General features: G+C 40.6%; 1 protein-coding gene across 7 annotated transcripts in view; it reads right to left on the reverse strand.

The window, feature by feature from the left end:
• The window catches only part of WDFY3 (WD repeat and FYVE domain containing 3), a 290091-nt gene that overhangs the window by 189409 nt on the left and 88162 nt on the right, over positions 1-12520 (reverse strand). For all 7 annotated transcript variants that reach the window (XM_043514073.1, XM_043514074.1, XM_043514078.1 and 4 more), the window contains one exon: positions 5407-5530. In XM_043514073.1, the coding sequence (XP_043370008.1) occupies positions 5407-5530 (124 nt within the window). The remainder of the gene's footprint in view (positions 1-5406; positions 5531-12520) is intronic.

Here is a 12520-nt window from a genome sequence, read left to right on the forward strand (position 1 = left end):
TACTTCAGCTTGAATGGTCCCTTGAAATATTTGTTAACTATGGTAAACTATCTATCTGTTCCACCTTGTATTTAGCTGTGACACCCTAAGGTCTGGCCTATACTTCGCGAATACAGACTAACACGGCTGCTACTCTGAAATCTGGCACCTATGTCAGTACTACTTCGCTCATGGGTGTGAAAAATCCACACATCCCGAGCAACGTAGTTATACTTATCTTAATCCCCACTTTGTAGACAGTGCTATGTCAACGGGTCAGCTTCTACCACCTCTTGGGGAGGTGGATTAATTACACCTCTACCCCAATATAACGCTATCCTCAGGAGCCAAAAAATCTTACCGCGTTATAGGTGAAACCGTGTTATATCGAACTTGTTTTGGCCTCGATCTTTTCCATTATTAATACAGTATTTGACACGAAGTTTTATTCGTGGTTTTGTTTTAGAAAGGGCGCATCTGATGTCATCCTTCACATCAAGCCTGGAGTTGGGGCTCGCAGCCGCGCGTCCCTGTCAGGGTCGGGGTCAGAGCTCACAGCCGCGCGTCCCTGTCGGGTCGGGGTCAGAGCTCGCAGCCACACACCAGGGCCGGAGCTCGTAGCCCCGCAGCTCCACAAAGGGGTTGGGGTTCGCAGCCATGCGTTGCAGTCAGGGCTCACAGCCTGGCGCAGGGGTTGGGGCTTGCAACTTGCAGCAGCATGCTGGGCTCGCGGCTTGCGACCCCCCACGTAATTGGGTCACGACCTCCAGTTTGAAAACCAATGTTGTAGACGAGACAGAAAACCATTTTTGCTTTACTGCGTTGTATCCGAATTCGTGTTATATCGGATCACGTTATATCGGGGTAGAGGTGTACATTGACAGGAGAGCTTTCTCCCATCGGCATAGGAGCATCTTCATTGAAGTGCTGCAGCTTCACCAATGCAGCATTTTAAGTTTAGACCTGCCTTGAGTAAGTTTTCCAGACCTGAAGAACTCCATATAAGCTGGAAAGCATGTCTCTCTCACCAACAGAAGCTGGTCCAATAAAAAGACACTCCCTCATCCACCTTGCCTCGCTTTCAAATACTGTAACTCCTCACTTAAAATTATCCCAGTTAAGGTTGTTACATTGCTGATCAATTAGAGAACATGCTCGTTTACAGTTGCGCAATGCTCCCTTATAACATTGTTTGGCAGCCGCCTGCTTTGTCCACCGCTTGCAGGAATAGCAGCCCGTTGCAGCTAGCTGGTGGGGGCTTGGAACCAGGGTGGACCTGCAGCCCCCCTATCAGCTCCCTGCTCCCCTAAGGTCCCTGCCAGCAGGCTATCAATTGCCAGCAGTTCAGCTGTCCCTCCCCCCACTGCCATGTGCTGCTCCTGCCCTCTGCCTTGGAGCTGCTCTCAAGAGCCTACTTCTTGCTGGGGGGGAGGGGAGGGTGGCAGCAGTGGGGGGTTAATGTCAGGGTGTTCCCATCCCCACCTGCTCCTGCACCCCACTTACCCCATCTCCATAGAGCAGGGGGGACACATGACAGGACAGGGCTCAGGACAGAGGGAGTTTCCTGGCAGCAGCTGCTGGTCTCAGCTTGCTGATAAACTTAACAAGATAGTACACTTAAGAGTGGTGTCAGCATACTTAAAGGGGAAATGCGCATCTCTCTCTCTCTCTCACTCACACACACACACACACACACACACACACACACACACACACGGTGTGTGTCCCTGTCCCTGTCTGCCATGCTGTCTCCCCTCCCTCCATTTGTGCTGCCTTGTAGAGTGTGAGGCTACATTAACAACAATAAATTAATCCTTGCGGGCTGAGCCAATTGCTAGTTCATCATTTAGCAGTAAGACATTCCCAGGGAAATATCACACTCTCTGACTCCACCAACCAAGCTTCACAATCATCACCGTAAAAAGAAAGGGAGTACTTGTGGCACCTTAGAGACTAACAAATTTGTTAGTCTCTAAGGTGCCACAAGTACTCCTTTTCTTTTTTTGAATACAGACTAACACGGCTGCTACTCTGAAACCTGTGTACAGTATTACATTGTTTGTTTAAAACTTATATTGTGTCTGTGTGTGGTGTGTGTGTGTGTGTGTTTGTGTGTAACCCCCCCATTTACATTAATTCTTATGGGGAAATTGGATTCGCTTAACATCGTTTTGCTTAAAGTCGCATTTTTCAGGAACATAACTAAAACATTAATGAGGAGTTACTGTAGTAGCTCAAGCAACAAGATCGATCCAGTCTGAAGTTACTGTATTGGGAGGAATGTGCACGCCTCCTTAAAAATAGTGCAGTGAATCCATCTTCAGGGAATTCAACACAGGCTTCGAAGAAATAAAAAGACGAGACTTATTTTTCTAGATTTCTTTGAAAGTGAACAAGAATGAAGAGCACAGAACACACACACAGAAGCCTCCATCCATGATCTTAGCAGTAAGGGGGGGGGGTGTTCAATTTTTTAAACCTGTCACGTCAGCAATCTTTTGTCTGTGGCTATTGGTGAACAAAACCGAATTGGCACGCCTTACTTGATCCAGGGCTGGTGAAAAAGCGACACGTAAGAACACTGAAATTTTTCCATTTAAATAATTATTTCACACAAAGAGAAAGATTTATTTTCACATCTGCTCTATGCATTTAGGCATCTGCACCTAAATTACAGAACTATACAAAAGTCAATCAATCGACTTGCAGATCTAATATACTTTATTATTATACATTTCTACACTTCCTGCAGGGGTATAAAGTAAAGAAAGTAATTGGCAAGAATCCAAGTGATACATATACACTACTTCAAAACAAAAAAAAAACAAAAACAAAAAACAAAAACACAAAACCAGACTCCTCAATCTTCAAAACCAAATCTTTTCATTTACAGTCTACATACACTGAAAGTAAAGAGAAAAAGGGTCACAGCAGTCCTTCAGCAAATCAATTCTGAACATGTTCACTACTAAACTACAGCAATTTAAAAACAATAGTAAATAATGGAGGGAAGTAAATGTGTTCCCAGGTGTGGCTAGAAAGATTTTGCATGTGGATGTAAATGGTGCAGCAACCTTACACAAAGGATTCTAGTTAACGAATTTTTTAAATTATTTTTTCATGCATCCTTCCCCACTCTGACTTCCCTGTTCATTTCAACACTTGTAAAGAAGGAACTAGTAATCCATTGTCCCTGGATAACAAATTTTTCCACATTTATTGGCAACTGATCATCGAAACTGTTTAGAGAAAATACAAAGTGGAGTACTTTTAGAGGCACTCCTACCTTTGAACATTAAATTCTCTTTATATACATTTTTAACATCAAAAATATGCATTGAAAGTGTAAACAAAAGGGCATGGTTCTTCTGAAACCCTTAACCACAACTCACAATCTCTAGATTTAAAGTAACATTAAATAACAGCATTTTACTGATGTAGTAATTCTGGCAGAGCTTAGCTGTATCGTCTTTAGTTAAATAAATACTACATGACAGATTTCAGATCAAAGTCTATTCCATAAAGAACTTGCCCAAATACAAAATTGATATAAGAATATAAAACCATGACTTAGCATGGTTGATCAAGAGCCCACCAAAAGCAAGAAATACAGTACAATGTCATACGTGCACTTTACTAATCCATGCATTTTATAATTCATCTAAAATGTCTGTCTGTCTCCACTTTGGATAAGATAAGAGACCTCATAATACCAGTCTGTTTATTACTAAGAATTAATTATTTTTATACATTGTAGTACGGTACTTGTGATGCATTTTTTGTTTGTTCAAATTTAGTTATTAGTGTAGTTCAGTGTTAGTTTGCTGATGCGCCATACCATTCTGTATTGCCTATGAAAAGTCAGCATTAAATATTGGATACAAAATCTACAAACCAAGTAGAATGCAAATAAGCCAAGTTCCGTTTATACAGACAATTGTTCAGAACTTTTATAAAAACAGATAAAGCAATTTCAATTAACTAAAGGCAAGATTAGTACAAAGTTTTGCTCAAAACACGCGCACATACTCCCTTCCCTTTTAAAAGGCACAAATTTCTCTTAAAATCATTTCTTCTCATACCTCACAGTGTATAGATTTTTACATAACAGAGAGTAATATACAACTAACAGCTTTTATCGATCTACAAGCATGTTTACAAACCAAATTATCTCAAGATAAACATGCGTAACGTCCATTGAAGTACCAGACTCATCAAAACTCATAGAATCTTTGAAACTTAGGATTGGAAAGCAGTTCAAGTCCAACCCCTACATGCTAAGTAAGGCAAGACCAAGCAAATCTCTAACATCCTTGGCAGGTGTTTGTGAAACATGTGCTTAAAAACCTACAATGACAGGGATTCCTCAACATCCCTTGGTAATCTATTCTAGTACTTAACTACCCTTACAGCTTTTAGGAAAATCTTTCTATGTAACCTAAATATCCCTTGCTGCACATTAATTCTTGCCCTACCTTCAGTGAACATAGAGAATAACAGATCACCATCCTCTTTATAACAGCCCTTAACCTATTTGAAGGCTGTCTTCTTTTCTCAAGACTAGGCATGCCCAGGTTTTTTTGTTTTTGTTTTTTTAAAAAACCTTACCTCATAGGTCAGGTTTCTAAATTACTTATTTTCATTACTCTCCTCTGGATACTCTCTCTAATTCCACATTTTACTTAATATACAACCTTGGAATCCTGTTGGACTTAGCCATTTGGAGTGGATTACTGGAACTCAGTCTACCTGAGAAACAGAAGGGAACTGCAGCTGGTCCAACACGCATCACCCCACTTCAGACATGGCACAGACCATAAGAGCATTTAACGTCAGCACTCTGCACTCTCTCTTCATTCACCACCAGATCCAAACTGAAATACTGGTCCTCATCCTTAAAACACTGAAAGGACAAGATCTTTTCTCTCTGTGCTGCTGCCACTCCCTCAGTACCACCAGAGACACAAATGAGCCTTAGCAGACAACACATGGTCACGCTATCAGAAGACTGAAGCAGAGTCTTCTCAGCTGTGAATCACCTGCTAGGCAGCTCTCAGAGGAAAGCAAGAAGAGCTCAAGACTTCCCAGATTCAAGGTACAATATAAGATTTACCTCCATAGAAAGACATTTATCAAACAGAGCAGAAGAGAAGCATGGCAACATTTTTCTATGTCTGAGGATTTTTGCCTTACTTAGGAACAAACTTGTTATCTTGTGATAATAATTAGCAACGGTGCTTTAGAAATGCTTTTAGAGGTAACATATCTGAGTGTAAAAACCTATAAATACATGCTGCACCCTCCCAATATTCATTTTATATGCCTCCATACAGCTCTCACAGAAGAGAGCTCATTGGCACATTACTGAGTTCTCTGGAATGCATAACACACACTTCACAAGGCCCAGTCTGTCACCCAATGCACTACCTGTGGACTTATTTGATGCTCTCCGTCGAATTTCAGTCACCATCAATCGTGACACTTGTGTAGTAAACTGTAGGAGGTCAGAGAATTTTTCTGTCATTGTACTTGGAGGAGCATTTCCAAAAACCTAAAAGATAAGAGAAAACAGATTTTGTGATGTGGTAATGTCTGTTGCAGTTTTTCCACTTGCAACCAAATCTCTTTTACCATTAGGAATTTAGCACATAATTGAACAGAAGCTTTTGAATTCAACACATTGTGTTAGATCAGGGTGACACAAATCCATCTGTACTGGTGAATAAGCAGACCAACTTTGTCAACTTACACAGAATCTAAACTTCCATTTTTTTTTAAAAGAAGTTAACCCCCTAAAGTTTTTACCCCTTATTGTTGCAAAGTTAGCTTTCTAAATATGAGTGAACCCAATGCAGGGTTGTGTTCCTGAGCCTGCTCCACTATCTTTAACACTGCTTAGAACTTTCACTCTGATAAAGTTTTTTAACTTGCCAATGCTCTTTTCTGTTTCTCTTCTGCTATTCAGAACTCTGGGCAGCAATAAAATGGAAGTACTGAAACCCAAGTATCACATTAGCTTCAAGATGGAGCACTTTGGGAAGAGACAGGCACTAAAGGTTATTCACAAGAAAGGAGGACCCAAGAAAAAATGGAAGCTAGCAAAGAAGGGGTAGACCTCTTCTCTTTGCAGCAGCAGGGAGGTTTGAGGGAGGACAAAAGTGAGGAGGATGACTATTACTTGCAGCAATTTGTAAGCTCTGCAAAAGGAAAACTAGAAATGTCAAAGTCTTCCAGTTTTGATGCCTAAACTCAGACACTTATGGCCTCATTATTCAAAGTTGCTAAACATGTACACCTCCCACTGACACTAATGAGGACTTCAGGTACACTACACATCTGAAAATCAAGCCATTATCTCTATTTTTTAGGCATCTAAATAACCATGCTCCGATTTTCCCCTTGAATACAAGGAGTATACTGGGTGTTCAGTAATTTTGAAAATGAAGTTTTATTCAGATGCCCAAAACAAGGACTATTTATCTGGAACTGGAGTTCTTTGAGATGGACTCTTCATATTTACACTCTTGGGACAGGCATTGACCAGTGTAGCAGAACAGTGGAATCTTCTGTAAGCAGTGTCTGCTAGAGCACTCAGCCTCCCCTTAATGTTCAAGTACGTTCTGAAGGTGAGGCTATAAAAAGGAGAAGCAGCAGCAACTGCCACCTCAGTTCCTTATACTGCTACAGCAGAGCATAGATTAACTAAGAATCCATAGGCAAGGGGAAGAAAAGAGGGGAGTGTGAATACGCAGAGTTCGCCTCAAAGAACTCCAGCTACTGGTAAGTAACCTTCATTTCTTCTTCTTCATAGATCCTCTGCATATACCCACTCTTGCAATAGTTAGTTCAGCGGTATAAGAAAAACAGATAGTGGGACACAGTGTCCTAATTAAATGAAGACTGGATAACTGCCCTACCAAACTGGGCATCAGACCTAACAGCTGTCTTCCACATGGCCACTTCACAAATTCCAATTTGAGGAACAGGTGTAAAACATGCTGTATAAGTAGCAATTGGTCTAGCAGCATGTGTTCCATGAAACATTTCTATAACTCTCTTCGATACACTGTCTGATCCATCTAGATCAGTGTTTCCCAAATTTGGGAAGCCACTTGTTCAGGGAAAGTCCCTGGCAGGCCGGGCCGGTTTGTTTACTAGCCGCGTCCGCAGGTTCGGTCGATCGCAGCTTCTACTGGCCGTGCTTTGCTGTGCCCAGCCAATGGGGGCTGCAGAAAGGGGCGCGGGCCGAGGAACTTAGTCCCAAATTCAGGAAACACTGATCTAGATAATATTTGAGCAGAAGCAGCGCTAACTCTACAGTTATTCACATTAAAAACAAACAAAAAAACAGCATATATGAAGTCCTGTAAAGCTCTTCTTGAGCTTTCACAAGCTACCTATGGGAAAACAAAAAACCCGCATCTTCTCAAGAAAGCTGCTATGACAGAAAAACATTTTGTAAAAACTCTGAGTGCAGTAGAAAGACCAAAGGGCAGGGGCCTATACTGGAAATGTTCTTGACCCAAGGAAAATCTACAAGTATTTTCTGTGAGTTGTGTTGTATAGAAATAAGCATCCTTGAGATTTGGTTGGCCAATGACTCTAGATAGGAGAGTGAGGGTCTAGATAGGTGATAATTGTCACAAGGGTCACCATCCTGAACTGGAATGGTTCAAATGTACTTGTCTAATTTTCACAGATCAAGGATTTGTCAGAAACCTCCATTCTTCTTTGTAACAAGGAAATAACGGTAACAGAAGACCTGATTACTAAGACTTCTAGAACTTCCTCTATTGTTCTGTAAAGTAATAGAGAATGAATGTCTGCTCTTAAAACCCTCTCATGAGAATACTCTCTGAAAAGGGAGGAGAGCGGGGTTGTTATGGAGGAAGGGTCTGAAACTGGATGGTGTAACCCTCTTATTATATCCAACACCCATCTGTCCATAAAGATCTTCTGCCAATTGCTGTGACAGTGGACAGACTGCTTCCAAAGGGTAGACAAGTGTCCTGTATTAGTTTGTGGCTCTCACTCTCTATGTCAAACAAGAGATTTAAATAGTACGTAAGGAACAAGAGGCAGACTTGCTTTTGGGTCTCATTTTAGATTTGGCTGATGGTTTTCTTTGTTGAGGTTGCTGTGAAGGATGCTGCTGCGATCCCCGTTATTGATACTGATATATTCTTTGAGTGCAGTAAGATCATGATGAAAATGTCTTTGGTATCTAAACACAGAAGTAGGAGTTCTCCTTCTAAAAGGCTGTCAAAGTTCCAAATATCTTGCAGTTGATCTAATCTCTTTCATTTTCTCTAAAACTTTATTTCAAAATGAAAGACCCTCAGTTTCTTCAAAGAGAAGATAAAAAGAATGTAACCACATGCATCTTCAAGGAGTTATAGAAAAGACTACTAATCTTGAAGCAGGGTCCGAGACATCAAAGGATGCTTGTCGAAGAGCATGTTTAACCCCATTTTGTCCCTCTTTAATAAGGACATTAGCTAACTTCTGATGCTCTTCAGGAAAATTCTTTATAAAAAGTGAAATTTTATCCCCAAGATGAAATTGGTACCTAGTTATGATCGCTTGACAGTTAGCAATCCTCAGACCCAAGGAAGTAAAAACAAAACAAAACCCCAGCTTCCTGCTCAAGGAATCAATTTTTTTCCCCATCTCTGTCATTAAGAGTGTGTTAGATCATATTAAAGTAGTTCTGTATTAAAAATACAAATGAGTTTGATTTCCCATAGTTTAAATTCCAGGGTATTATTAATTAAGAGGTCTCTTGGTTTTTGGTACTGTTTCTCTCCCTCTCTGTGTGAAACTTGCAAGCTGCTAATTGTGTTAGTACATCCTAAAACAGAGTCTGTTCTCAAAGCAATACTTTGTAACAACAGAAACAGCACACAGAGACTCCCTGCCCTTTTGTTGTATTTATCTTGTTTTGTTAACAATTGTGATTTAAAAGAGAGATAGAGGATGGATGCTTGGTGTGGATAATAACTGAACAATCAGGGAGGTGCCAGCCTAAGAATCCAGTGTCCATCGGCCGAAAAAGGTGTCAAGTGGAAATAACCAGAGGACCCCCAGAGGGCAGACTGGAATCCATCCAACAGCCTCAAAGATGGGAAAACCGAAGAACAACACGGAGCCATCAGGAATGTGCCATCTGCTGATTGATCCAGCAACATCATGATGAAGCAATTCCCATAGACTGGCATAGGAATAAATTCCTATAAAAATGGACTCTAGAAACTGAGAACTTGGGGGTCTGATTCTGCAAACCAACTTCCAGGAGCATCAGATGTGCATCTGACAAGGCCCTGCTCCCTCCTTGTGTCCAGGCCACCTGGCCAGTGGCTTGGCACGAGCAACTCTAAGGCTGGTAATTATGATAACAACCTTGCAGAACCTCTGTGTGTGTGTGTGTGTGTGTGTGTGTGTGTGTGTGTGTGTGTGTGTGTGTGTGTGTGTGTGTGTGAGAATGGTGTGAATAAATATGAAATTGAATGGAATGTTATAGCTATAACTAACTGCTTATTATGATTCTTTCTGTATTCACAATAAATGTGGCATTTTGCCTTTTCCCTTTTAATAAGATCCTGCTGGTTTTTATTTTATTGGTAAAACAAGTGGAGTGTAAATACCCAGATCTTGCAGAGGCATCTGCAGTAAAAACAAAGAAGAAATTAGGCGGTGGGATCCACTTGAAAACACAGGAAACCCTTATGAGGAATTTAATATAATTTGTCTGTTTTTTTGAAATGATGGGTTATTATATACTGATTTCCAGAGATCTTCCAAGATTGGTAAAGATACTTTGTTGGTAGAAACAGTACCAAGAATATCAAAAGACTGGATGAGGTGCTTCTTCTAATGAAACAGATGGTAGATTTAATTTTGTACCGTTCTGCTGACAAGCTCATGAAATTGAATAGAGTCTTCTAAGACAGATGAAGCTGATCCAATGCCCACCTTTTTCCTCTGTAGCAGAGTCACCTTCTAATTCCTGTTCATGCTGCTAAAGGTAAATCTCTTTGCTTTTCATAGAGTGTATCGTGGACAATGATAGGTGGGGGGCTTGACAGACTGTGGGAGGAACAGCAGTCATGGGGTGAGGAGGATGACAATAGTAAACAGATGTAAGCCGTAGGCCAGCCTGGAGGTTTGCAGGCTCTTGAAGGCAAGGGAAAAACTAATAGAGTGATTAAAAAAAAAAAATGAAGTGACATGGTCTGGTTGACCTACACGAACACATTTTGGTGTGGCATTCTGGGTGGCGTGAAGAAGACTGATAATGGTTATCAATGATTCTAGATACAGGAAATCAAGGAATAGGATAGGTGTTTTATTCATCAAGACAGAGAAGATTCAGATTTTAGAGAATTTGTAAATAAAAGGTGACAACATTTGGCAATAGGTTGTATTTCTACTGGGAGAGAGGATTCCAAAGAGGACAGATCAAAAATATCTGAGAGAAAAAATGGATGATGATGTCAAAAGAAAATGGTGAAATAAGGAAAAAAGAAGGACTTAAGAAAAAATAGGGGGCTCAGTAGAGCCCTGTGCAGACACTAAATTTGTACCTGCACCCAATCTGCGATCTGAAAAAGTGGTCCACAGATATCCATGGATTTGCAGGTCTCTAGAGATCAGTTATGGCTGGAATGAATTTACACAGCAGTATGCCCTAGAACATGACAAGCTGAAAACTCGGATACATGAGACCAATAAGATTATGAGACAGAAAAAAAGGAATGAGTCTTCAGCACAGAAGTAACAAAATTTGGATGCAGATGAGGTCATCAAAGGAAAAAGCGAGGGGAACATAGGCAGAACTCTGAGACTTCTACAGAGACGAAAGGAGAAGAGCCATATCAAAGATAAGACTGAAAGAGCAATCAGAAAAATTAATGGAGAACCATGAGAGGAGAGGCCCATGAAAACAAAGGAAAAGAGATGTCCAGGAGAAGAAAGTGATCAACACTAAGAAAGGCCAAGGAGGATGAGGGTGAAATCAAGGACCGGACAGTTAGCCAGGGAGAACCATTTGAGACATTAGTAACAGAGGTTCTGGAGAGAGGAGAGGGCAGCAACCAAACTGAAATGGATTTTAAGAGCACGTTCCTTTCAGAAAGATTGGAGTCAGTGACTAGTGTAAAGACGACATGATTACAGGGAGAGATGAGGAAACAGACAAGAAGCAGAAGGAGCTAATGATGGACCTTGTTAATTTTCTCCTTCAAGTCTGCAAGGTCCTGGGCAGAGACACTGAAGACAGCTTGCTTTCTGTGTCTACACACAATTATTGTAGTTGGTTTTAAAAGAAAGTAACAGTTAATTTAATCAGCAATAGAATTTCTAGATAAAACAGGGTACCATCATAATAATCAAATCAAGTTATTGTAGGGATGAGGAAGGAACTTTCTCCCCCACATGTTTACAACTAAGTGATTCATCATGTGCATTACTTTTTAAAGTATCACCTACTGATGGATCACAAATTTATTAGTATTACAGTAGCACTTACAAGCTCCAACCAAGATCAAAGCTCCATTATGTTGGGCATTCTACACACACAGTCCATGCCCAAAAAGGGCTTATAACCTAAACAAACAAGATAAAAGGTGGGCTGTGAAATGGAGGCAAAGAGAGAACTCGGCCAAGTCACATAGCATGTTCAGTGGCAGAGCTGGGAATAGAACCCGGGGAACTAGATTGGGACTCAGGAGACCCATCTACTTGATCATGCTACTTAATAGGTTAATTCAATATTACAAATCCTTTGTTCCTGAAAGAAGAGCGTGTTGTATGGCAGCAAACTGTGGTGCCAATGTGTGAACTGCCTAGAAAACTAATTAACGATGTATTTTGACATTGGTTGGTCATTCTAAACAGCATGTAACCAGTTTAATCACACTGTACAAATGAAACCTTTAACAAGCAAATTTTAGGTTATTTTATCTTTTTGAGTTTAATAAATAACTTTTCTTTTCAGGTTTGCTTATTGAAATGTTTGATTTTCAATTTGCCAATGCTTCCAATCCTCCCTAATAGTATATACAAGCATATACCTGCAAAAAAAACCCAAACACTTGCATTCCTAGATCTCTCTGAAGTGGATAGGTGTACTATATTTCAGAAATACATGGTGCCCTCCAAAGTACCTGAAACAGTCCTCAAAAGAACTACTCATATTAAAGTAGCACAATAACTGAGTGACAAAAGACTTTCCAGTGTTATAAAGAAAACCTCTCTGGGCTGGGGACTTGGGTTTTTCCAGTGTAATGTGGCATCACAACTGGCACTGGCAGCTGAAAGAAGTGTCAGCATCAAGTGAATCATTTCCGAGTCTGAATATAATCTGGACTTTTGAACATGCAGACTCAAACTCTCATGTGAAAGCAAGATTTTCAAAATAGTTCTGGGACAATCTAGAAGCTAGTTTAGATCCCTACTTTAGAATGAAGAGTTAATAAAAGGGAACATAACCTCAGGCTGCTGTGCATCCTTAGAGATTTCCTAACATAACATTACTTTTAAC

The sequence above is a fragment of the Dermochelys coriacea genome, chromosome 4 (genome assembly GCF_009764565.3).
Source record: "Dermochelys coriacea isolate rDerCor1 chromosome 4, rDerCor1.pri.v4, whole genome shotgun sequence".
Classification (NCBI taxonomy): domain Eukaryota; kingdom Metazoa; phylum Chordata; order Testudines; family Dermochelyidae; genus Dermochelys; species Dermochelys coriacea.